This window comes from Schistocerca cancellata, chromosome 1 (genome assembly GCF_023864275.1).
Source record: "Schistocerca cancellata isolate TAMUIC-IGC-003103 chromosome 1, iqSchCanc2.1, whole genome shotgun sequence".
Taxonomy (NCBI): domain Eukaryota; kingdom Metazoa; phylum Arthropoda; class Insecta; order Orthoptera; family Acrididae; genus Schistocerca; species Schistocerca cancellata.
The window spans coordinates 1,148,731,722-1,148,759,259 of record NC_064626.1 but is presented as its reverse complement, the minus strand read 5'-3'; the positions used below and the strand labels follow the sequence as shown (position 1 = coordinate 1,148,759,259).

General features: G+C 36.9%; 1 protein-coding gene across 1 annotated transcript; it reads right to left on the bottom strand.

Moving 5' to 3' along the window:
* Positions 1 to 496: 496 nt before the first annotated feature.
* Positions 497 to 27,538, bottom strand: LOC126093038 (alcohol dehydrogenase class-3). Its single transcript, XM_049908693.1, has 8 exons — positions 27,374 to 27,538; positions 24,654 to 24,897; positions 15,297 to 15,394; positions 9,899 to 10,021; positions 8,847 to 9,063; positions 6,827 to 7,093; positions 1,133 to 1,271; positions 497 to 702 (listed from the first exon to the last, which is right to left on the bottom strand). Exons 1-8 carry the CDS (start codon positions 27,392 to 27,394, stop codon positions 678 to 680), a joined length of 1,134 nt encoding a protein of 377 aa, XP_049764650.1. The 5' UTR covers positions 27,395 to 27,538; the 3' UTR covers positions 497 to 677.

The following is a 27,538-nucleotide window of genomic DNA, read 5'->3' as shown; positions in this document are numbered from 1 at the left end:
ACCAATGGCGACCCTGATGCCCTCATGGCGTACAGAGTCAACAATCTTCCGGTAAGAAGGTCTCCCTGACTTACACGCTGTGCAACCACAGTCCAGCCATGAGTGCACAGAGGTCCTATAAAACTGGAGCAGACACATCCTGTCCACTCCCCAGGACATGTGGTCAAGATACATTTACATGTTCAGTGCCTTCTAAACAATTTTGCCTTGAGGTGCAGTAATGACAACGGCAATTTTGCGTAAAAAATAAAGGCTCAGTAGCCCGACAGCATCTTCGAAAGGGAGAATAGTGTCCCCACATATGCATACCAAGTAGTTCAAACATCACACAGTCATACAAAAACTGATCTGTCAAATTATAACATGTGCCCTCGATCACACACTTACTGTTTACCTTTTCAGTACAAAATATTTGAGCTTACAACAGGAACTTTTTTTTTTTTTTAATTCAGCCACCACTGTGTGCATTTACATCTGTCATTAAATACGTAATCAATTCAATGCATATCTTTATTTGGCTTCTTTGTATCACAAAATTGTAAACGAGTACATGCAAGTGTTATAAAAGTAAATGCAATATCCAATATGACACCAATATATTTGGAAGCACATTTGACTGAGTAATAATCTCTTCCAAGAGATGCAGCACCAGAAGTAGGTATTCACAATCCTAGTCTTCAGAACTCAACAACAGTTCGAATGCTGGAAACAGAATTACATCTCTATAAAAACAGTTCCATAGATCAAGAAACAAGGTAAAGAAAAAACAGAAAATGTCACTTTAAACTGAACAAAATTAATAAAATTTTAAAATTAGTGACTGCTCACGATGACACACATTCACAGATAACCACCTACAGTTTTTATTTGCAGCACGAAGAAAATGTTCAGTATTCACAGGAGTGCAAAGTACTAGTTACTTTTAGTTTTCTTTGATTGAACACACTGAGGACACCCTGGAGGAAACACTATACACTTAACACTCTCAATGACAATGAACTGAAACTACTGAACAACAATGGTGCAATATTCCATTCTAGTCAATGATCATAATATTGCACCAATAGAGCTTGACAAAAGCATTCTACTTAGTAGCAAACACCATGAAAAGCAGAGATTAACAGCCTCTTACCTCTTTCCAGCATGTAAAAGATCAAATGCTTCATTGATTTTTTCAAATGGCAAGTTATGAGTAACAAATTCATCAAGCATAATTTTCTTGGCCAGATAGTCTTCAACAAGTTTAGGCACACTGTCCCTGCTCTTAAATCCTGTGAAATAAAAATGAGCTACTTATAAACCTTCATAAAAGAATCACTGTCCAAACATTTCAAATTGATTAAAAAGACTGGAAAACAAACTAGTGTAAGAAAGATACTACAATATGGAGAAATGATCTTTTATTTGACTGACATTGGCACCCAAAACAGTATGTATGTTAACAAAATTCTTATTTATAATACTTACTGACAAAATGTGTTAATATAGTCAATTGCCAGTAAAGATTCTTTTATTACTCTTCAGTTTTCCATGCCCTTGTTATAAAAGGAACCAACAAATACATAAAGCTTCTAGGTGAAAATGGTTTGGTAACTGATGTGCCACCAAATGTGACAGATTAATTTCATGCTTTCTGGAGACCAGACAGCATTCACACAATACAGCTGCTCAAAAATTCCTGAAGCTGCCAAACTCAGTCTAAATATTCCACAGAGAATTGGTCAACTCTGCTAAAAACCCGATACCATGTCATCATTCAATCAAACTGAAAAAATCTCCAAAATTATAACAGCAGATTGGTTCGTATTATGCACCATATGAACCAGTCAAGTAACACTGCCTTCTTCACTTACATTTAAAAATTTTCATTTTTTACAGGAGCATTAACACTTGCCTACTCTATTAGAAAAATAGCTTATCTCTCTGCTGACGTCATGAGCGATTTCTGCATCGGTACCTCATTCCACTGGCTCTAAAAGTGCCAGTTGGCCAACTGCCTCTGCTAACCAGCATGGGAACCAACTGCTCTCTCCTTACTCTGTCCATACTGCAGCACTGATACACTCACTTCATATAAGTGAAATAGCAAAACTGGAAATAACGAAATTAACTCTTATTCTGCAAAGAAGGCATACCTTACAGGTTGCTTCTCTTTTCTCCCAAGGTCTTTTAATCTGGTGGTATCTGTCCCTCCCCTCCCTATACATGCTTTGAAAGCTTTGCATTTGTGCTTCAGGCATTCCTGCTTAGCCATTCTGCACTTACTGCCTAGCTTATCATAACATTTTAATTACGGTCCAAGTTCATATATGCCCTGGATATGTTTTAACAGTTTACAACCTGGTTTCAAAATCTGTCTTACAGTTATGTAGTCTATTTGAAATTATCCTGTGTCTCCAGGTCTCTACCACACATGCAGCCTACTTTCGTTAATTTTAAACTAATATTAGTGATGATTAAATTATGATATGTGCAAAGTTTGATCTGGTGGGTCTCTCTAATTCCTTTCCCACAGTCCTTGTCTTTCCACTAATTTTACTTCTCTTCCTATTATCTAATTCCCGTCACCCACCACAAATTTTTCCTCCCCCTTATCTATCAGAAAAATTTCCTCGATCTCACCAGACAGTCCTTCAATCCCATGATCTGTGGGACTAGGTTGCATAGAAACTTGTACTAATGTGGTAGGCGTTGGCTTCATCTACATGGCAATTCACTGAACCACCTTTAAGCTATATATCATTCCACTTCCTAACAGTGCGTATGAAAAATAAGCACATAAATATTTTTAAATCTATTTGTGCGAGCTGTGATTTCCATTACTTCATCATGATGATCATTTCTCCCTAGTAGCAGGTGGATGCCAACAATACTACTGTATTATTGAAATTTCACATGAAATGAAAAGCACTTTCATTTTAACGATTGCCGCACCAATTCAAGTATCATGCCTGTGGCACTCCCTCCTCTATTTCATGATGAGCTGCCCTTCTTTGAACTGTTTGGTGTTCTCCACAGATCCATCGGATGTGGATCCCACACTGCAAAGCAATACTTCAGGAGAGGTGGCATGCAGTCTCCTTAGTAGACCTGTTGTACTTGCTAAGTCTTCTGACAATAAATCATGTTCTTTGGTTTGCTTGCCCCACAACATGATTTATGTGATCATTTCAATTTAAGTTATTCATCACTGTAATTACTAAGTATTTCGTTGATAATATAATGCCACCGCTTGGTGAGTATATTTTTTACCTATCCATTTACATTATATTATCAATAATTATTAATTATTCAGTTGAATTTACAGGCTTTAGATCTGTGTGATTTATCACTTAACTGAAATTTAGCCAATTTCTTGTGGTACTCGTGGATGACTTCACACTTTTCATTACTGAAAAGCAAGTGTCACTTTTCGCACAATAAAGATATCTTGTCTAGATAACTTTGCAATCGATTTTGATCTTCTGATTACTTTGAAAGATGGCAAATGACAGCATCATCTGCAAACAATCTAACAGGGCTGCTAAGATTGTCTCCTACTTAGCAGTGCTCACCTGCTTTTTTTTCCTTTGCTGATCTTTTGTTGTCCTAGGTGTCAATGTTCTGCATTGCTCCACTGGCTGAAAAATGGGGTTTGTAACTTGGGCACTGACTACGGTAAATAATGCAGTCAACAGATGCATAGTTGTGTTTCACAGTCTTTTACTTTCACTTTTCACAACCCCCAATAATACACAGTTAATATATGGCCAGTGCACTATTGATTAACCTTCGACATGGCTCATTAATAGGTCGTAGGTGAACATCCACATACTGCTACAATAGTTTCCTGTTGAACATCTACAAGCAGTAAAGCCTAACCACAAAGTTCACAGTTCTTGAAGAATAATCAGGTACGTATTGAGCAGACACTGTCACTCTTAACACACAGCCTAATTGTGCAACACTTATTATACTGTTAAGTTGATGCATTGTTGTCATACTAGCCAACACAGGTTGCTCGTCTGAAACTCTGCCATGGACTGACTGTCTCAGGACCAAACTCCGGGCCCTTTTATATCCTTACAATAATAGGTGCTGAACTTACACATTGTTCGAAGTTTAATTTACAGAAATTACAATTAAAACTTAACTCATTCAATTAACTGACCACATCGAAAAATTCCATCTTTTCAACAGGGGTCAAGCAGAATTATTTGCTTAAATGATGAAATCAACAAATATAGTTATGTAAAGAATACTTTTGACAGAACTTAATTACTTCAGAATTAATTAAGGTCTGGCTTTGCTAACATGTTTTCGAATAGAGCCAAATAAATACTTTAAGAAATACTTAATCTTAAAATACTTTAAGAAAGTTAAGAAAGTTGTTCCTACAAATGTTTATAACTAGTACAGAATTTATATCTGTTTATACACCAACAATAGAATTTAAGTTATGAAACAATTACTGATTTCACCCTATTACAAAAGATACTAACTAGGCATAATCGAAATAAATAAGAAAATAAATTACATATGTAAAACTAGGCACAAAATTAGATCTAGTGTTATATTCTTTAAAACTATGGGCCAACCTTTCTCTTATGAAAATGCAGATTACACTCATGTATGTTAATGGTAATTCATTCAAAAATTAAAAACCTAATCTAAGTAGGAAGACGGCAAAACAAGAGGGGAAGTAAAATTATCCTAGCTTGCTTAGTCACACTGTGTCGTTTATGTGGATCAGGATCAGCACAGGGCCTATAGCACTTACTCTGGGAATACCAGATATTTCTGTTTACTAATTACTTTCCGTCAATTACTACGAACTGTGATCTTCCTGACGGGAACTCGTGGATCCAGTCGCACAACTTAGGCGGTGCTCCCTAGGCATGCAAACTGATTACATGTTGCCTGTTAGAAACGGTGTCTAAAGCGTTCTGGAAATCTAGAAGTATAGAATCAATCTGACATCCCCCATCGACAACAATCATTATTTAATGAGAATGAAGACCTAGTTGTGTTTCACACAAACAATATTTTCTCAATCCATTCTTAGTATTTGCCAATAAATTGTTTTCTTCGAGATAATCTGTAATGAATGGAAACAGTATATGTTCCAAAATCCTACTACAAATCAGTGTTAGTGATATGGATCTGTAATTCAGTTGAGTACTCTTTTTCCATTATTGAGTATTGGTGTGACTTGTGGAAGTTTCAAGTCTTTAGGTGCAGATCTTTCACTGAGCAAGCAGTTTTAGATGATTGTTACGTATGGAGCAACTTAATCCTCATACTACGAAAGGAACCTGACTACTACACAAATCTAGACTGGAGGTCTTGCCTTTGATAAGGGATTTAAGCTGTTTCACTACACTGAGGACATCTACTTCTAAGTTACTCATGTCGGTAGTTTTCTGTTCGAATGCTGAAATATTTACTTCACCTTCTCTGGTGAAGGACTTTCGGAATACCATGTTTAGTAACTCTGCTTTAGTGGCACTGTTACCAGTGACATCATTGTTATCTCGCAGTGAAGATATGGACAGCGTCTTGACACTAGTTTACTTCACTTATCAGAATGTCTTTGGATTTTCTGCCAGCTGTAGTTTCCTCCTCGTTTTCAGCCACTCACAGTACCAGCACAACATGGTCATGTTGACTAAGGTGACAAGGACAGATCTGTCAATTATGCAGACTGTTGCCCTTGCAACTAGTGAAAAGGCTGCTTCCACTCTTCAGGACAACTCTCAATACATACCCCTTGTAATGACACATTCCTATGCAGAGACATACAATATCTTAAAAGCTGCGCCAAAGATAAATTGAGAGGCATGTATATTATAATCTTTGTAAAGTTCACATTGGATTCTCTTTTGTTTCATACTCCAAGGAGCTAAGGGACACTTTCGATTGTTGCCTCGTGGAGGATGGACGTGATTTTTGGACTGTGAGAAAGGCAGCCATGTAGTTAGTAATTGTGGTTTGTGCGACGAGCAGAGCAAGTCTTATTGTCTTGTGAATAAAAAATAGTGAGAAGTATCGAAGTGTTACGAAAATTATTTAAAGCAACGTAGCATTGTATTCTCTGGTTTCCACCGTCTTCGTGAAGTGAACCGATGCCGACTTAGGAAGATACACACGGTCAACAAAGAGAAGAACTTCGATGGCGACTGATGAATTAATATTGTGGCAGAAGGACTAATTCTACGTCTAAGGTGAGAACTCTGATTAAATCAACAATGACGTAGAATTCAAAATGTAATTAATCGAAATGGTAAATTATATTACAGGCATATTTCACGCAGCACTGTATTTGTCCGCATTCAAGCCGGTCAATACAATCCGTAGAAAAGCCTTTCAAAAATTATAAAGTTAAAAAACACAATAAAAATCAAATGTTTTTTTATTTATTTCGCGACACCCTCTATTGTGGTTGCACTTATGGCATAGCTTTCTGTATCCCTGAGGCATGGAAACAATCCCACCTTGGCAAGGATCATAATTACTGGAGTGAAAGTAGCACAGATGCAGGCATTATAATTAAAAAGTGAACCATAACTTCCAGTACATGATTAGTGTACACTTACTTTAAGATATTACATATGCATATACTAGGAACATTTCATAGATAACTGATTTTTTTTCTTTCAGATATACAACCAATGACACACACACACACACACACACACACACACACACACACACACACACACACACACACAAGAGGTGGAATCGGGGAGGTGGAATGTATTGTGTGAGGGACGTATGGACAACTTTTAATTTTTTTTTTTATTTTTTTTTTTTTTTTTAGAAAATACAATCATGGTGAAAGAATTACCTCCGAATGCAGTTCCTTTCCAGGTGCGGCCAGTTACAAGCTGGAATGGCCGTGTGCTTATTTCCTTTCCTGCTGCAGCAACACCAACAATGGTTGAGACTCCCCAACCTTTGTGACATGATTCAAGAGCAGCACGCATCAAATCAACATTACCAACACATTCAAAAGTATAATCCAATCCTCCATCAGTCATTTCAATCAGCACCTCCTGGATTGGTTTCTCATGTTCTTTCGGATTCACAAATTCTGTGCAGCCAAATTTCTTTGCTAAAAGGAAAATTGAAGACTATTAGAAAAGTAAGAAAAACAGAATCACGTATTTAAGGGGCTGATTACTATGGCAGAGACAAATCTCAGCAGAACAGCTACAGCACCTTCAGTGATGCTGAAGCATGAAATTGAGTTCTTAAAAGCACAAACCTCGAGAAAAGCAAATTAGCACTTCCAGTGAATACACAATATGTAACTTTCCACAAGTAATTATGTGAAAAAAAAAAAAAAAAAAAAAAAAAAAAAAAATGCTGTCAGTTTTGGAATTGAGGTGACAATTCTTATGCCATTATATCTAACATCATTTTCATCAAAAATTTAAGTGAGAATAATATTTTTTATTTAAAAATGGAATCTAACATCAGCTTTGAAACACTGTATCACATCTTTCAATTACACTTTTGATAGATGAGAAAACTTATGGCATAGATACCTTCCTTGGTTAATGCTTTCACAACTTTAACAAACAGCAGCAAGAAATGTAGAAGTCACGAACACTGTGAGTCCACTTTTACCCTTTTTTATTTTCCAACTATTTTCTGAGGGCTACAATACTTCTTTAAGTGGTACCCATGACTTACCCAGATCAAATTTATTTTCAAAGTATGGTCCTCTGATGATTTTTAATGACGAATTCACCAATGTGACAAACAACCAGTACAATTTTTACATCTACAATTAACCACTGTACTTGACACATGTATTACAAGATAGGAAAGTGAGGCTACCCAATGAACAGCTGTAAATAAAGAAAATGAGCCAAAAAGCTTATCATAACAGTTATCTTATATCCTAATCAGTACTAACACTGCCACAAAAATTCTTCAAGTTCATGCCAGTTTAAATACATGTAACTGAAATCTTTAAAAAGTACTCTTTAAAATATTAATTTTAAGTGCAAAAAACTGCAGGTGACAACTTTTTGCATCATATTAGGACAGAACACCCTAAAAACCAGAAGTACACTTTTTTTGTTGATGATAGCCTATGCTATCTTTCTGTAGCCCTAACAGGAAAGTAGTAAAGGAAAGTAACACTATGTTTCACACACCTACATACACACTAGATTTTAATATTTGTATGGAATTAAATGAAGCAAATTATTTCAGTCACAAACTTTTGTGAACACGTATATTTAATGGATTGAACTGAACTTTGTTAAGACATTGTGCTCTTAACATTTATCATTTCAGTCAAGACTATTGCCAGGTCATCAATTTTCCAGCTCAGAATAATTACAATAGTATGAAAAGGATAAATTACTCACCATATAGCAGAGATGCTGGGCCACAGATAGGCATAACAAAAAGACTGTCAAACAAGTAAGCTTTCAGCCGAAACGGCATTCAACGGAATGCAAAAAACACACACACACACACACACACACACACACACACACACACACACACACACACACACACACACCTTTTTGGCTGAAAGCTTACTTGTTTGAATCTTCTTCTTGTGCCTATTGATACTCAGCATCTCTGCTATATGGTTAATAATGATCTATACTTTTCATGATATTGTAGTAACTCCATCCTGGATTTTCCACTGTTCAATTTCCCAGCTCTTTATCTAATGATAGAAGCACTTGTAGGTCATCTATAGTGACAAACAAAATGGGCAACAATTTCAAAACTCATTTCCCTAAACACAGTTTTATAGTCTACAAACAAAACAGCTGTAGCAATATATCAGGTGTGGCAATGAGTCCAGACAAGTTCCAGAGTAAGCAAACTTTACATACCAATTTCAAACTTTGACGGGTTTATATCAATGCCAATAATTCTTTTTGCACCGGCAGCACGACAGCCCATGGCGACTGCAAGCCCCACGGCCCCAAGGCCCCAGATAGCACAGTTTGAGCCAGCGGTGACACCAGCAGTGTTAAGTGCAGCACCGTATCCAGTTGGCACTCCGCAGCCAAGAAGGCAGATTTTATCCATTGGAGCAGATGTGTTTACCTGCAGCATGAGTGAGCAGTCCATGTCAAGTTACGTTACACAACTTACTAATGCAAGAAGGAAATTCTTGGCAAATCACCAATGACTGTTTTGTACGTGCGTACAGTTATTTTCCAACAGGACCTCATTTAGATCAATATACTTTGGTCAATGCGTTTCAGTCAGTCAACACAGATTAAGTTGGCACTTTAGTTTAGTTACGGAGCAAAATGTATCAACACAGAAAAAATTTAATCAATACAAATGCAATATCTGTGCTACACCAAGAATTATTCACCTTATCTTCAGACACAAAAAAAAGTCTCTACAATGATATTATAGCCCTGATGAGGCACAACAAAGTAACTGAAAAGGAAAAGTGTATGCTCTCAGAAATAGCACACCATTGTCAGTGGACCAGTGCATGACACTATTTTGGAGATTGTTGGCAATTAAGTGATATTTCAAATTCTTTCACTGCTACAGTTTCAGTTTCATTTTTTTATGCTGTTGTAAAATTGGCATGAAGTGTGGTAAATCTGAATGTTGCAATAGGTTTGAAATTGGCATTTGAAAATTGTGAGTTGGTGATTGCCTGGGGTGACTGTAGCAAGAGGAATAATGAAACACACTATGAAGTTCTGTCATTAAGCTGTACCTTATGCACGTGAGAAGAGTGTCATTGACATGAGGACTACCTGTTATCTCCAGGAAAAATGTTGTATGTGTAAATTTAGATTTTCCCACCATAAACAGATAAAAATTCTTCAGGGTTTCAAATTTTAACAAATGGCATTGCATCAAATATTTTAATGGTCAAAACATACAGATGTTACCATAATCATATAAACAATACCTTGGCAATAGATATCTCTGCCACTACAGTATATTCACTGAATGTTGAGCATCCCATGAAATGGAACAGAGGTTTTCCATTGCAAGTGAATCGTGTTGTTCCATCTGGCATTAAACCTTTTCCCTGGAGAAAAAAAAAAGCAAATATAATTAGCACAGAAACTGAAGAAACAAAACAATTAAGTCAATCTCACCCTCACTTACTTAGCCCCCCCCCCTTACACACACACACACACACACACACACACACACACACACACAAAACACACAACACACACACAGTTTATTGTAAGAATTGGCAGCAACCACTAAGTGATACTGTAACACCTGAGTTCTCTTTCAAATTTACATTTTACACAGTGTACAGAAAGTCAATGAGCCAACGTCTAATAAGCTTGTAACATCAATTGGGGAAGTAAACTCATTTTTTCACATCTGTTTCTATCATCACGTCTATCCCAATTTCAATTTTTTGATGAGCTTTTACTTGCTGTTACACATCTACGATCTTTTTAAGAACTAATGAAATTCACTACCACAAATTATTGTATAAACACAGTACTGTACATTTAATTGCCTTCACATAGATTTTATACAAAGTATTGGAGAGGAATGTGATTTTTAATCATATATGCCAATTACATGTATTTTTGCTCATATTTGGGAGGAGAGGACTTAACATTTTCCTAGATTCTGCATTTTCCTCAATTTTATGTTTTTTTTTAAGTCTGAACCACACAAAAACATAAAATAGGAGTTTCACTGTAAATCTGGAGGACTGCTTATCTGTTGAACTTTCTTTTTAATTACAATTGAGAAGGAAAAGGTCTATTTAAGACAGAATCATGACTGGCAACTAGTCTTGGGTTTCCTACACCTATGCAGAAAAACACTAGCACAAAATCTGTGTGTGTGTGTGTGTGTGTGTGTGTGTGTGTGTGAGGGGGATGGGTTGTTCATACCTCCTAGCTCAACCAACAAAAATAACACACACCAAACACCTTTTGTCAGCCAGGAAGATTACAGCAACTTTTTTTTTTTTTTTTTTTTTTTTTTGAGTAACTAAAGCATTTTCTTTGTGGATTTTAGGGAACATGAAAGAAGCTAAGTACTGTGGGACAAAGAATATCGAGTGATCTGGTCTTGGGATTACTAGTTTGTGTTCTGTATGACAAAGCTTGACCACACTGCTTAGAAAACAACATTTCTGCCATCAGCTCTACAGCACCTCTTTATAAACATGTGCCTTGGCTCCCAAATGCTTCAACTCCAGTAAAGAAACTGAAATTGGTGTCATGGGCTGCCTGCAGTATCAGGCAGTAGAATTTTATGCAGAGGACATGTGTTAACCCCTCTGAGATATGAAAAATCTCTTAAATATGAATGGTGATAAGGTCTAGCAGGAATGCAGATGCTTACTTTTAGGGATTTTCCTAATACATTTCTTTATTTCATTATTTTATTTATGCCATAACTAAGATTACTTTCTGAATAGCTTCCTGTGTGTCTCTACTGTAGGAAGTCTAAAGCCATGGTACACATTGAATTTAAATTTTTTTCAGACATATTAGAAGCTTAGTTTCATCAACCATTCTGTTTAATGAAACTGATTCATTTTTATTCTCCCATTCATTTCCTCTGCTGTACATCCACACTCATTACCATTAGCGGCCCTGCATACAAAAATTTGTCAACTGGTTCTACGGGCACATAACATTTGATTTTAGTCTTATTCAGGGTGATTGGCTGGCTTACTTTCAAATTTTCTGCATTAAATTAGTTGTTGAATTTTATCTGCATTAAAGGCAAATAAAATGTCACTGCAATTGTTCTGACATATTTCATTCATATGCATTCTTTTTTTAATCTTCCGCATTTAAGGATCCAGAAACTTCCTTTCGTGACTTCCCTATCAGTCCTGAACTTCAAACTATTCCGATTAAATTAAACTGTAGCACTGACACTCTTCTTATACTGACATAGGCTACACCAGTACCTCATTTCTCAAGGGTTGTCAGAACAGATTTGTTGAAAGGAGAGTTAAATGCTTTCTCTGAATCTAAATATTCAAGTTAAAAAAAAAAAAGGTGGTAATTTAAACTCAGTTCTCGACTCTGCATTTTATTCAACACTTGCAAATGGCTCTTTGTGATGTATTTATAAAATGAAAAATTCAACAGAGGAAATTATTAAAAACCACAGAAGAAACAGGATACCTGGTATCAACTTTAATTTAGGAATGGAAACTGAGTACTGCAAAGAGAAACCACTTAAAATAGAAATGAGTACTCTCCCCTTCACAAAATGTATGTTCTTACTTCAGTGGCAAAGGAGAGAAGGTTGAAAAAGGAAGTAGCTAATCCAGAATTTAGGCCAAGTGAGATCCAGTTATTATGGGAAGGAAGGGCAGTAAAGATCTGCAAGTTTGATTAATTTCTTGAATTGCACAGAAGTGCAAAGAAATCTTCAAATGGGTGTCATTTACTGCGAAACGTGGCATTTTAAAAGAAGAAATGTCACGAGATCAGCACAAGGGAAAAAATTAACACTTCAATTTTTCACTATGAGCTCTAATTACTCTTATTTTATCATCCTTATAATGGTGGGAGTCACAAAATATTTTCACATTTAGTGGAGAGCTGCTGACTGAAATTTTGTGAAAAACTCTCACAGCAATGAAAAATGACTGTTGCAATGATTGCCACGCCAACTCCTTGCCATGTTCGTGACACTCCCATATTTCATATACGAAATAAACACCTCAAAATACAGTAGAGACCCTGAAACTTTGCAGTAAAGAATTCAGCCAATGAATAATTTCACGACTTTAGCAGATGCTTTAATCATAAACAATATAAAATGAGGTGCCTTTCTTTAAACTTTTTTTACGTCCTTTGTCAAGGGTGCATGTTAAGGATCCCATACCGAGCATCAAGAGAACATACAAGCATAGTGTAGGCTGTCTCTTTAGTACGTATGTTTGTCTTCCAAGAATTCTGCTGACAAAATGCAGTCTTTGGTTCCCCATCTGAATCATTTTCTATTTGATGGCCCTGGTTTATGTTATTCATAAATGAAATATCTAGATATTTAGCTGAACAGACAACCTTTAAATGTTTGTGATTTAACATGTAATCAACATTAAATGCAATTTTTTAAATGTAATCTTCTACAGGATGTGAGGACACATTGCTGCACCTTGACCATCAGGAAAATAGATATAGCCTCTGTGCACTCCAGCAATAATGTGGTTAAACCTCTCATGATTACAATGAGATTTGAGTTTCTTGTTTCTTAGCATTCAGCGTGACAGTAAAAGTTACTCAGGGTCAGCCAGCGTCATTTTTGGCAGAAGCATTAGCAAGTAGTGATGAGCCAGCAAAGTGGTTTTATAATGTGTGGGTGGTTGCATACACGAAGATTAGTCAATAATCAGCACAAGAGTCAGGGGTTTTGTCCATGACTGAATCGTTTATGAATGCTAGGTGTTATTAGAATATTTTGGTATGATATTATTCTGATTCCTACTGATGTTGATAAAGAAAATAATAAACCAGTAGCAGCACCATAGTCTGTTGTACTTTCTGAACTCCCTCCATCCATAATTAAATGTCATTAATTAAGGAATGTCAGAGTTGAAAAGGAGATGTGTAATTCTCAATACTGTGAGGCAAGTGGTGCCTCACAAGGAAGTCCCTTTTTACTGCTCAAGGTCAACTCTAACCCTTTGTATCATGCAGATATCTTGTCTAAATCATTTTGTAGTTTGTTTTGACATCCTGGTGATTTTACTAGATGGTAATTGATGGCAACATCTGCAAACAGTCTGCTAGGGCTGTTCAGACTGCCTCCTAAATCATATATACAGGCCTGCAGAGAGCCTACAATGATTCCTTCGGGGAATTCATGTTGTTTTAGCTTGTTTACCTTATCAAATTGTTATACCTGTAGTACCTTCTCACATCCCTTGATGACATTTCTGAGAAGTAGTACTTACTTCAGCAGATTCTATTCTGTTCCTATTACAGATTGTTTTAAAATCTTGCCCTCTCTCACTGGTCAATTTGGTCAACGTGAGGTTTCCTCCTAACTTTTGTTTTGATACCTGCAATTTCTTGTGCTGTTTGCCTAAGCATCTTTATTAAATTTTTGCCCTTTTCATCTAACTATAAATTTTCAAAGATTAACTGTTGGTAATCTTTCAGTCTATTATGCTTTCAATTTAAAAGTAATTTAGGACAATCAAATCCTGAGAAAGTCCTTTATACTTTGATAAAATAGAGTCCATTTCAGTTGTTGGACCTTCCTAAAACCATTTTCATTTTGCAAAAAACCAATTGTCTTTCTAAGGTACAGGTACACAAGTTGCCAGGTATGTACCACAGTCAAAAATTTCTTTAGTCGACTTATCACTATTCTTTCACTCAGGTCAGAATAATGACACTGAATTCAGAAGTAATAGTATGGTCTCTGACAATGGCAACCATGCTACACATCAGTCTCCCATACCCTAAGAATTTGCTACATCTTGGCTGAGCTATACTTGTTGCAACCACATGCCAAGTCTTACCTGAGTCAATTTCAGAGCCCACGAGTTAGTAACATACTAAAGGAGTCCTCAAGTCTCCAATACAGCCTTAACTACAATATATTTATTGTTTTTTATCAGTACAATTAACTGCTTGACTGTATCAAAGTCAATATCTACTTCAAACACTGCCAACAAATGCAATATTTCAAACTTTTTTTTATCTGAACCCTATTTACTGTACAGATGAAAACTAGACGATAACTGCATACGATGCAAACTTGGGTGCTGACACAAAGGTATACTTCAATGGTTTACTATCTCTTGGCATACAGATTTTTGCTCCAAACAAGGAATATACCTTGCAGTTAACAAAGTCTGGCGCAAATTCTTTGTCTTTATTTACAGTTTCCGATCACTGTATGCATGGCAACAGAAGGAATGTTGAAACCAGTGGACAATTTCGTATAGAACAATGATATTTAACAGAATTATCTCTTCTGGAGTATGAAGGATGATGTGGATATAGATGCAGCTTGCCATAATTACTACACTTATTACTCAGTTTTTTGCAGAAACGCTCTGTAACATCTATTAATATACACATCAGATAATTTTAATATGAGAAGAATGGTTTATTAAATAAGACACACTGTTAAATAGTCACAAAACAACAGTAACCTTGCAAACAACAAGAAAGATAACTTAAGTATTTGTGTAATAACTGCAATTAACTGAACAAGTGCACTTTACATAGTGCTATCCACAATTTTCTTTGAGGCCACCTCTATCATCATGACTTATGTAACTGTGACCAAAGCAAATTTTTAAAATTCTTATTTCACTAGAAATACAAAAAATGTATGTTTACCTGTGTCAAGCGTATTTTTGAGCACAGATTTGTCCTTGGAGAGTTACAGAACTTGCAATCTTTACATTGTGGAATGTACAGGGGCACTACATGATCACCTGAAATAAGAGAAAGATTTCTTTCCAAATCATTGCCTTAACAGACAATCTGGAGAGCTAATGAAAAACTAATTAGCTGCCATTGTATTAAGTCACTTCACAGCAATTATTTCCCATGTGTAATTTCATCCTCACTTTCACATCAAAAACTGATGTTGCTGTAAGTTTTAGTGGTCCTTCAATTGCAACACTGTAAGACACAGTCCCATAAAACAAGTATGAAAGATCTTATCTCGCTTACTCTGTATTCTGTAAGAAACACAAACAAAACGAAGCTAAAATTGCCAACATGTTCCATAACAGTTTCCAAATTTATGGAGTTTACATTGTGTAGTAAGATTTAAGAGTGCCGTGTTGTTACAACTTGGGATATGATAAATCTGTCATATCCTGCGTAGATTACACTGAACCAATGGATAGAGAAAAGGCGAATACAAGAAGATTATGCAAATTAGCTTGCAACAAAATTGAATTATCTATAGTTTATACTAGGCAATACATAAAATATAAAAAAGCAGCAGAGACATTAAGCTGGTGATATATTCCTAGAATGTGTTCTTTACTTATGTACTCTTTCTTTCTTTCGTTTGGCTTTCCAAAAATGCCAAAATTCTAAATTTAATTGTTACATACTGAGTTATATCACCACTGCAGCAATAATCCTCAATGTCAAACACTTTTCAAGAAAATCATAAACACTGACCACAAATGTAGTAGTGTACTATGCATTAACAGTATTGTAATTGTGTCTTAAGTTGGAAGGGATTTTTATCTAGTCACCAACACTAAATTTTTATCAAAGTGTCAAGTCTTTTACTTTTTCAGACAAAGACTGTGTGTAACATGCGATATGGCCAAACCGGCTGTCCCCAATGGAAAATTATTTGAAGTGACGTATTCAAGTTAGATATCTAAGTTACTCATCTGTCAACTGTCACCCTTGACTTGTTGCATAAACTGATAAAGAGGAGCAAAGCAAACAGGAATATGATTTGTTTAAAACAGCCAACCAGTTGCAACAAGATTTAAAATCTTGTTGAATCCGGTTGGTTGTATTATACAAATCATATTCTTGTACAGTTGCTGTCTCACAACCTGTCTAAAATTGTTTGAAAACAGGAATAACTGCAATGAAAACGTCATGTCAACATAATCATTACATGCTGTTATGTAATGAAAAATTTATAAACAGAATAAAATTATTGTAATACAAGACTTATTAATAAATAAAATAACATACAAAATCATAGCCTAATATGAAAGATTCTTCAAGTGGTTCGATAGAATTACTGATAACTGGCAAAAATATACATGTTCTGGGCTACAACTGTGTGTCACTTCCAGATAACAGTATATAACAGCTTAAGAGAGGCCAAAGAGGCCTTGAAGGCTCAATGGTATCAACCAGCCACTGCATCATCCTCAGCCCTTAGGCATCAATGGGTGTGGATACAGAGGGCATGTGGTCATTCAGACTGCTCTCGTGGCCTTTGTCAGTTTTCGTGACCGGTGTCGCTATTTCTCAATCAAGTACCTCCTCAATTGCCCTCACAAGGATTGTGTGCACCCCACTTCCCAACAGTACTCGGGAGACCCGAGACGGTGACCCATCCAAGTGCTAATTGTGCCCAACAGTGCTTAACTTCGGTGATCTGACAGGAACTGGTGTTACCACTTCGGCAAGGTAGTTGGCAATAGTTTATGAGACAAAACTTAAAGCCTGAAGCCATCTGTTGAGCCGTGGAAGAGCCTCGACAGTCAACTGAATGTGTAGCCCTATGTCAACAATACTGAGTCTGCCACTTGCTAACTACTGAAATTTACTTTTTACTATTATTGCCTTTTTACTATTATTGCATCATGATTCCATTGGTGTGAAATCAGTTACCACTATGTCCAAATGAATTACATAAAATACAATTTATGTAAAGTATCCTGGCACCTTCTTGCAGCTACAGCTGAGTCTGTTTAACTACTAGTATCCCCTGCGGGAGATCAGTTTATGAATAAAAAAATATTATTATTAACACGCACTCCATGCATATTTAAGTGTGATTTCATTGGGTTACCGGCTTACTTATTTTGAAACTTTTTATTGTGCTGATAATCCCTGTACTAGAAATTATTAGGAAGGTCTGTACTGAACCAAACACATGCAGAACAATGTTTTAGCTGCTTGGTCCAAGTATGGCTATGGTAATGGCAATTTTTGAATTTCATTTTGCAAACTGTGATCTTCCAAATCTGATTAAACCAGTTCTTTTTGTCCATCATTTCCCACTCATGTTTGTATGCTGTTACAACTCTGTCAGTGAGTTTGTTTAATGTTGATTTTACCACTAAAAGTGAAATGTCAAGTAACGCTGGATAAACCAATAAGCACATGTGCGATTACGTCCATCAGAATCACTGACGATTTCTGCAAAACATACAATGTCAGCACATTTGGGTACTCATCCTGCTGCCTGCCATGTTTATTACAGATGATATTTCACACAGTTTGCCAATTAATAATGTCTTTTACTTAAACATGCTTCCTATATAATGAAATAGTCCTAATAGAGGAATTAATGGTAGTGGCATTTGAATATGTCTGTCTCTCTATCTGTTATAGTTATTTAGTTACTGCCACTGCCAAACAGAGCTTTACTTCTTTCACAGTATTTTAAGAAAACACAGAACATTATTAGTTACATATGAACTGTATTAAGAATCACCTATAATAAAGAAAACACATAAGCAGTAAAATGTGCAACCAAACGTTTGGGTAACAGATAAGTTTCTGAGAAACAGCCAGTGAAACAGATGAACATAGCCTTACTTTTGTATTTGTTTAGTATCATTTAACTAGCAATGACACACACAGACATTGAATCTGCTGATGACAGTGAAACAGAACTGAAGCAGTCATGCAAAAAGAATACATTGTGTTTTGTTCAATGCATAATCCTGCAACATATTTTTTCTTTGATCTACTTTTTCCATTAGATTAATTACATATTCTGGAAGCACGATGCTCGTTCAGACTACAATCACAGTGGAAGAGGAAGGCTGATGGGAACGAGAGGCAGTGGAGAGAGGGGGTTACCATTCTATTGAGGTTGAATTCATTGAGAAGGCACTCTAGTCCAGATTGGGGGAGTAAGCTGCCTGAGCCCTTTTTCAAGTAAAAATCCTGCCATTTGCCATATGTGATTTAGAGAAACCACAGGAACCTAAATCAGAATGGCCGCACTGGGATTTCAACCAATGTCCTAAATTCAGCTTCAGTTCACTAACTACAGTATCACTTTATTAAGTAATAATGGCTGTGGAGGATCTCAGAAAAAGGGACATACAACTAAGGTAAATCAGTATATAATGTTTGTTTAAAGCTTATAGGTACTGTGGCTTCAGACAGGGGCAAAATATTTCAGTCTGAATGAGGGAAAGTGACTGCAAATAGTCTCCAATTTACTAATTAAAATCAAATTTTGATGGCACCAGTTGCTGGATCTGAAAAATAATCTATATGTGAAGCAAGGCTGCAACATTTATCCAAAGTTATAGAACATTTCTGACATTCCTGAAGTACAGAATTTCACGGCAAGACAGACATAAGAGAAAATAAGTGCTATTATTGATCCTTTACATCCCATCAAGGAGTACAACAATGAAGGATGTGGAACAAACCAAGGTACACACATGCAAGAGAAAAGCAACATTTAGAAGACAATATTTAGTGCAGGTGGTACCCCACAGCTCTTAAGTATTTGTAGAGATTCATTAAATCACTCCTGCTACCAAAATTTATTTCTGACCTCTTATAATTAATAGTGCATACACAAAAGTTACAAGAAATAAATTTCTTATTCGAGCAATATTTCATTCATCTTCAATATTTATTGCATAATACATCAGCTGCTGGTGACAACACAATATTTAGTTCCTATGGAAAGTGGGTGGTGATGATGGAATGTTAGGAAATAAGACAAAGTAGATGGGTTTTGCTATTTGGGGAGCAAACTAACTGATGATGTTCAAAGAAGAGAGTATATCAAATGTAGACTGGCACTAGCAAGGAAAGCATTTGTGAAGAAGAGAAATTTGTTAACATCGAGTATATAGATTTAAGTGTCAGGAAGTCTCTTCTGAAAGTATTTGTATGGAGTGTAGCCATGTAGGGAAGTGAAACATGAACGATAAATAGTTTAGACAAGAAGAGAATAGAAGCTTTTGAAATGTGGTGCTACAGAAGAATGCTGAAGATTAGATGGATATATCCTGTAACTAATGAGGAGGTACAGAACAGAATTGGGGAGAAGAGGAATCTGCAGCACTACGACTAGAAGAAGGGATTAGTTGATAGGACATGTTCTGAGGCATCAAGGGATCACCAGTTTAGTACTGGAGGGCAGCGCGGAGGGTAAAAATTGTAGAGGCAGACCAAGAGATAAATACACTAAGCACATACAGAAGGATGTAGGTTGCAGTAGGTACTTTGAGATGAAGAAGCTTGCACTGGATAAAGTAGCATGGAGAGCTGCATCAAACCAGTCTCTGGACTGAAGATAACAACAACAACAAGATGGAAACCTTATAGCCTAAGAAACACTCCTGATTTATTAACCTGCAAACCATGTTAATGTCAAAATTTAATACTTTAAAGAATTTATTTACAACTAAACCAGTTCATTTGAAAGCCACTTTTCAATGAACATTTTACTTTTTGAAAAAACTTTATACTTCAAAAGTTATTCATACTGTGTTTAAAATTTTTGGATCTTAACTATTGCCACTTAATTCTTTTCAATACCGCATGCGACAGTTTCGTAGCCCTGGTTTTTCTGTTCCTGAAAATGCGCATTTTCACTAAAACCATCTGTTTGTTTATTACTCTGATTGGAAAATTTCACTTCCTCGAAACTTTTTGGCAAATGTTGGTAATCACAGCGGACATTAAAATGGCTCTCCCATGAAATAATTATGTTAATTTTGTCATTTTCTAATTATATCAAATTTCACTTCCTGGTTGGTTGATTTGGGGGAAGGGACCAAACAGCCAGGTCATCGGATTAGGGAAGGATGATGAAGGAAGTCTGCCTTTCCCTTTCAAAGGAACCATCACACCATTTGTCTGAAGCAATTTAAGAAAATAACTTCAAACCTCAACAAGGATGGCCGGATGTGGATTTGAACCACTGTCGTCCTGAATGTGATTCATTTACTGCCTGTTCTTACAGCAGGACCTTTTAATTTTCCTGGCTTTTATGTTAATACCTAAAGTGGAATATCTTAGTATTTTACTACTTTAAAGTTTCTGTAATACACAAGTCTATAAATAGGGGTTGGGCACATAGCATCAGGTAGCCACTAAGTGTCAGCATTTAGTAGTAGTAGCAGCAGTAGTGTAAAATGTCACGTCAGTAATGCTTGCATGGCAGTAAGAGCATACAATTCTAAGTGAATCTTTATTATATAAATTTCATTGAATCTCAATTCGTTGATTTTTGCCACTTGTGAAAATATTGGACATTCTACAAGGCTGTGTAGCTTACAGACCTTTGCAAAGATATAGACGTCTTATAGTTTAAAAAGCTGATCATCAAAATAAACTGTGTCAATAAACAAGAAGAGAACTTAAAATGCAATTCCATAGTGTTGTGTATATCATTAGATAAAAACCCTTCACCACCACCACCACCACCACCACCACCACCACCACCACCACCAAGATTAAAGCAGAATATCCACAAAATGTGTGAGGCAGATGTTTCTAAAGCAGGTCGGTAAGTTACAAGAGGTGCCAAATAAAATATAAGCCATCCTGCATCAATACCATCAAAGGGAAACACAGCAAGGAAATTGGACAGGAGTTTAGCAATAGCGAGCTAGCTGTGCAGAATGAAGTGAAGGGATGTGTGCTGAGAGGAGAGGATGGAAGGACAGATAGAACAGAGAATGAGAGTGACAGGAGAGAGAAAAGTGAGAATGCAGATTAAGACACAGGGTCAGTAAAGACTGAGGCGAGGACTGTGAGATCAAATGACTATTCAAGGAAGCTGGTTGGGTATGGGGTCCATACGGGATGGAACATGAAGAAACCATCAAAGCTTTAAGTATGGTGTGTTGAACAGCTTGTTTTGCCATTGGATCATAAACTTTGCTCTTGACATTCATTCATATGATCAACTGTTTCTCAACTTGATGTTTCTGGAGTACAGCCAATAGCCTTTTTTGTATCACACACACTATTTCATGTTGTCACCAGACAGACATCTTTAACTCTTGGTCATTAGAATATTGATAATCAAACTTCTTGTCAAATGCCTTGAAAAAACCTTGATAAATCTAAGAAATCCTATGTGTTTTAGTACACTCCATAATAAAATTAAGCGACCATCAAGACAGATCTCTCCACAAACAAACTGGAAATTAATGTCGGGGGCAAATTGTTAGGGGAAGGTACAACACAGACCCTACAGCGTGACTTTAAGGAACCTCAGTCCAGCTTCAATTTTCACATTTCGACAGCTAAGTCAATTTTACTAAAACAGTATTTTGCTCATTGCAGACTGGGCTCTCAGTAACAGATGTTTGTTTATCCCACATAATAGCCACTGTTAGCCAAGAATACTACACGGTAGGCCTCACAGCAGATTGTATATACGCGAGGATCTGCATGTTATATTTTTTTGGGTGTATATCACAGTCAGCATGACGGAATGTCATGCCAAGAGGCCCGGGTTCGATTCCCGGCTGGTCAGAGATTTTCTCTGCTCAGGGACTGGGTGCAGTGTTTTGTTCTAATCATCATCATTTCATCGATACGCAAGTTGCCGAAGTGGCGTCATCTAAAAAGACTTGCACCAGGTGAAGAGTCTACCTGTCGGGAAGCCCTAGTCACTCGACATTTCATTTTCATCTGATTTACACACTGACACTAAGCTAGGTTTTCCCTAGTGATGGTATGTTCAAACAAAAAGCAAAAATCTTGTCACTGTCATTCAGAATGGGAAACTGATTACATTTTTACCCAGGTAAAGGACAGATGTATTTGTATATTGTGATATGCATGTGTATGCGTACTGTGCTATGCGAGTGCAAACTTCACTTCAACACCTTCACTCAGGGACTGAAAAGGAGTTCGCACAGGATTCTGCTCCAATTAAAGATGTAAGGCAGCTAAAATCCAAATTTAATGCTCAACAATCAACTTTTTAAAACCACTGAATTAGAATGAAGCAGCAATTGAGGCATCATTCTGAGCATCAACAATTACTGCACAGAAGAAACCATACGAAGATGGTGACAATCAAAACTTCATTTTCATCATTTGATAGTTTCAGAAATATGATTTAATTAAAATTCAATTTCACTTTTACAAGAAATGATGGGTGATCAACAAATATAAGATTTGTTGTAGTGTTGTTATTTCTATCCCAGTTCCTTTTGATAGGTCAAAGTATGATTTAAAAACAGTATGGTAGCTCAGAAGCTTCAGAAGTTTGGTGACCACTTGTTTACAACCATTGCAGATGGTTCTAGACAGCAATTATGATTGTACTTTTAATATAGGTGAAACATTATTTTACTCTGGAATTATACATGCAGAATAATTTGTGGCAACTTGTCCCTGGCTACAGAACACTTTGACAAAGGGGAGGAAGAGGGGGATGCAATGGCTGGATGGGAGGGGCTGATACTGTTTCAGAGAATAATTTAACATTTCTTAACTATGTAGTCAAGTGACAACATACTTGTGAAAGATACTATTATAACAACAAAACTTTAACTGCTGTCAACCAGCGGACTTTACCAAAGAATGTTCACCTACTAGGTTCGACCTAAATGATGCTACGAAATGAGCAACAAATGTGCCAAAATATGTCAAAGTGAAAAAAATCATCTCTTGTGCAACTTGATGAATACAATAACTACATGCCCTCATGACAGTATAGGTATGTCTCAAATTTTCTTTAGATTGGATATTGACATTTACGCTGGAGGAGGTTTTTTCACGATTTTGTGGTTTGTGTTGGTAGTTGAAGTTCGTATTTACTGGTTTATGGTGGTGGGTATCATGAAGGGTGTAGTAGTTATTTTGGTCTTAATAGGTTTTGAGAAAACTTAGTTCTGCTACTTTTAAGTTGTATATGTCGCTGTCTTCATTGAGTTACATAGATCAAGTGAAATTTGTGGTGCTGTGTTTTCTAGTTGGTGCAGGTTCCTGGTATAATTGTCTTTGCGTGAGCTGTATACATCATGTGAAATGTGCAATACCAACCATGTGTGTTTTTGCATTTTTTTGGCTGGGATGATTATTTTCATGTGCACCCTTTCTGAGCGAATATTTGTGTGGAACGGTGTTGTGATTGTTGCTGTCACATATATAGTTCGCTCCTGAATCTAACCCCCTACTTCACACAGTTGTCCAGTTACTTTCATTTTATCACTTTAATTAAATATTCTGCATGTTGCTGATGTTTGTTCATGGGTGTAATGAGTAACATTTTAGTCACCACATTGAACATGCTTGAAGTAGAGGTGTTTGCCCTCCTGATGGTGTCAAGTCAAAGCACATGGATGGTACCCCAACTTTCAGTAATCCTCTACTCATTCCTCAAGTTTCTGGTTTTAGCTTATACACTTAACAGTAAATAAGCTCTCATTTAAAACCCATTTGTAAAGTTTACTACACACACCCCTAAGTGCATTTTTACCTTATTCATTTCCTTTAGCCACTGTAACATCAACTGCCTACATACTTTATTCCTTGCTATTTTTGTCCACCTTCTTTCAAAAATCAATCTCTCAGACACATACATTCTCCACACCACAACTTGGCACCACATTTACTTACAATCTACACACTGCAAACCACTGTGAAATGCATACCAGATGGTACGTCCCAATGTACCAGTTGTTATAGTTTCTTCTCATTCTCGTCACGTATGGAGTGCAGGAAGAATGTTTGAATGCCTCTGTGTGTGCTATATTGATTCTAATCCTATCCTGACAATCCCTATATGACAGAGACATAAGGGTTTGTATTATATCCTTAGAGTCATAATTTAAAGAAAGTTCTTTAAACTTTGTCAGGACACTTTCTCAGTATAGTTTATGTCTATCTTTTTTCAGATTATCTCCTGCCCCCTTGGACACAACTTTGTTACATTTAAATTGTACCGTTTGGCTGGATATAAGTCGTTTGTTAGTGTTTAAATAAGCAAAAGAAAATAGGAGGGTGAAAGAGTTGTCATGAAGAATCACTGCTTACCTGGCTTTACAGAGGTCACACCTTCACCGATGCTTTCCACAATGCCTGCTCCTTCATGTCCAAGAACACACGGAAAAGTGCCTTCAGGATCATGACCATCAAGAGTGTATGCATCTGTGTGACATATCCCTGTTGACGTTATCTTTACACGAACTTCACCAGCTTTTGGAGGGGCTACTTCTATGGTTTCAATAGACAGTCGTTTCTTTTCTTGCCAAGCAACAGCTGCTCGGCATTTTATAACCTACATAATGAAAAATTTAAGTGAAACTTGAATAAGTGGAACAACCCTATTTATTTAAAAAGTACAGGCAAATGAAGTGTTAAAATGAATATGAAACATTTTAATTAAAAAGAAAAATGAGTTGGTTAGTTTTAATTTTGTAACAATGTTAACATATTAGTCACACTACACTGTACTGAAAACCTTACAAGTACCAAACACACAAAATGTTCAAGACTTAGTGACATTAACAAGAAATGGATAATCCTTAACTAAATATACATTTTGGTCCACTCCCACTGTTTCTATCTGTCTTTCTACAACCAAAGCACTTACTAAGAATGATAAAATGTTTCCTCCATAGTGTGCCCCAAGGATTGCTTGAGAGGTATGAGGGCTAATATATCTATTGAAAAACTTTTCTACTGATGCCACACCTTTGATAGAAAATTAGAGACTGAAATTCATGGAAAACCAAAAGAAAAATGGCTGGACAGGCACTGAATCACTAAATGTCTGAAAGAATGATTCCTTACGCCATTGTGCAGTGTCAATTGCTGAAACCATTCCAGTATTTTCCATCAGCCATGTACCCCAGGAAGTTGATAATCCTTCATTCACAGATCACAGATTTTATCTTAGGGTCGACAGAAGCGTCCGATCCCACGCGTCTGCTTTGTCCCGTGACGTAAGGGTGTTGTCGTGTGTGACGTCATGAAGGCGCGGAGTTTGGTTTGAGTGTGGCTGTCTCCAGTTCTGTTTTATCTTATTTTATTTACTTTTCTGATCTGTTCGTTCTATCTCGTGAGATTTTTTTTTTTTAAAAAGACAAAAAACACTAATCAGCTACTGAGGCATCTTTATCTTCTATGGGTTGCAGGGGTTACGACCCCTGGGGAGGTGGGTGGGTATTCATGCATGGCTGTCTTCACTTACACATTGTATCTACGCAAGGCGTCTAAATTTGTTTATATTTAGTTTGCCCCCCACCCAAAACACCCCATTTCCCGCGCTTGTCCCGTTAGTGTCATTAGGCTTCTTGTGGAAAGTGTGTGTGTTTTTTTGTTTCCGCCATATTTGTGACGTCATGGGTCAAAGCAGACGGGTGGGATCGGATGCTTCCGTATTTCCTTATCTTAAGCAGTGCACTGTAACAATATGTAGGGTACTTCTCATAAGTCAAAACAAGTAAATTTGCATTTCCTAAACAAAGTAAACAGAAACATACTTTCCAAGCAGAAGGCAATACTGCAGCAATACAATGACATTACACTGTACAACTATTTGGACAGTTGGTCTACTCTGATACTACCAGTCTTCGATGCACCACACACACATTTTCATTTTGTGTAGGGCTTTCGCAGTTATTCAAGGTTTCTATACATTTTTAAGAACTTAAAACTGAATGCACAGAAACTATGTGCACTTTTCAAGGACAGAGGAGCACAATCGGAGCCAAGTGCAATACTGTAGGTACTGGAAGAGAAATGGAATAAAACTATTACAAATGGCGAACATAGCTGCAAAAAGACAATTATGATAGGTATTTGTGAATTGTTGCCATTTCTACTAATCACTCCCCTGTGCTATGACCATCAGACAGCACATTGCTTCCGTAAGTTGCTGAAAAAGTGCATGTAATGTGTGAGATTTCTCTGGGAGTAGGGTATCTACATTTTTCTAGTCCGGTCCTACCCAATATTTACGGGGTTCCTCATTGGTTGGTTGGTTTGGGGAAGGAGACCAGACAGCGTGGTCATCGGTCTCATCGGATTAGGGTTGGGAAGGAAGTCGGCCGTGCCCTTTCAGAGGAACCATCCCGGCATTTGCCTGGAGTGATTTTAGGGAAATCACGGAAAACCTAAATCAGGAAGGCCGGACGCGGGATTGAACCGTCGGGTTCCTCATTTTTACCTTAAAAATTGAAAAAGAATGGGTTTAGTTTCACAATTAATATTGGTCCTCCTACACCAGTATATCAATTGCGCGTTCCCGATAAAAAATTTAACTATTTAAACAACCATCTTCAATGACCACAAGAGAAATCATATTCACTGTATGTTGTCAGGCCATAGAACATGAACTTTAAACGCAGTATTTCAAGAGGCCAAGGGGAATGCTGCTTGCATTTTTCAGTAAATATTCTTTGAACCGTATTCTAACACAACGCACCATAGCAACCGTGAAACGCATTGCCGTTCTAGCAATCATAACAATTAAATAGAAACAGAGGAGGGGGGGGGGCGGCATATTTCTCCACTGACGGAATAGTGCTGAATCTAATCTCCAAGACTTTGTTTCTCTTTGCTGTAGGGGCATGGAAAGTTTTGGATTCCCAAACCAAAACATGGCTTTCACATTAAATTCACTGATTTATACAAACTGCTTTCTTTACTGTCTTGTTGTTTTAATAATTAAGTACACTTATTTATGAAAAGCCGGTATGTGTCTTGACAGTTATCACCAACGGTTGTTAACAAAATTGCAGGCTCTTTACCTGTCCGGCCGTCGATGCCATTTTCAGACCACGCGTAAAGTCGGTGGATCGATCGATGTCCTGCTTAATTCAGCACTCTGTGCTTATTGCCTGATAGTCTTTTGCTTTATCATTTAAGACAAGTACTACGTCAAGGTTATCGCACAGGGCGCCAAGCATACTCAT

Excerpts from the sequence above, each read along its gene's own strand:
- LOC126093038 (XM_049908693.1), bottom strand. The coding sequence starts at position 27,394 with ATGGCATCGACGGCCGGACAG. Across the intron at positions 24,898-27,373 it reads TGGCATCGACGGCCGGACAG|GTTATAAAATGCCGAGCAGC; the intron begins GTAAAGAGCCTG and ends TTCATTATGTAG. Across the intron at positions 1,272-6,826 it reads GAAAGGAACTGCATTCGGAG|GATTTAAGAGCAGGGACAGT; the intron begins GTAATTCTTTCA and ends TTTATTTCACAG.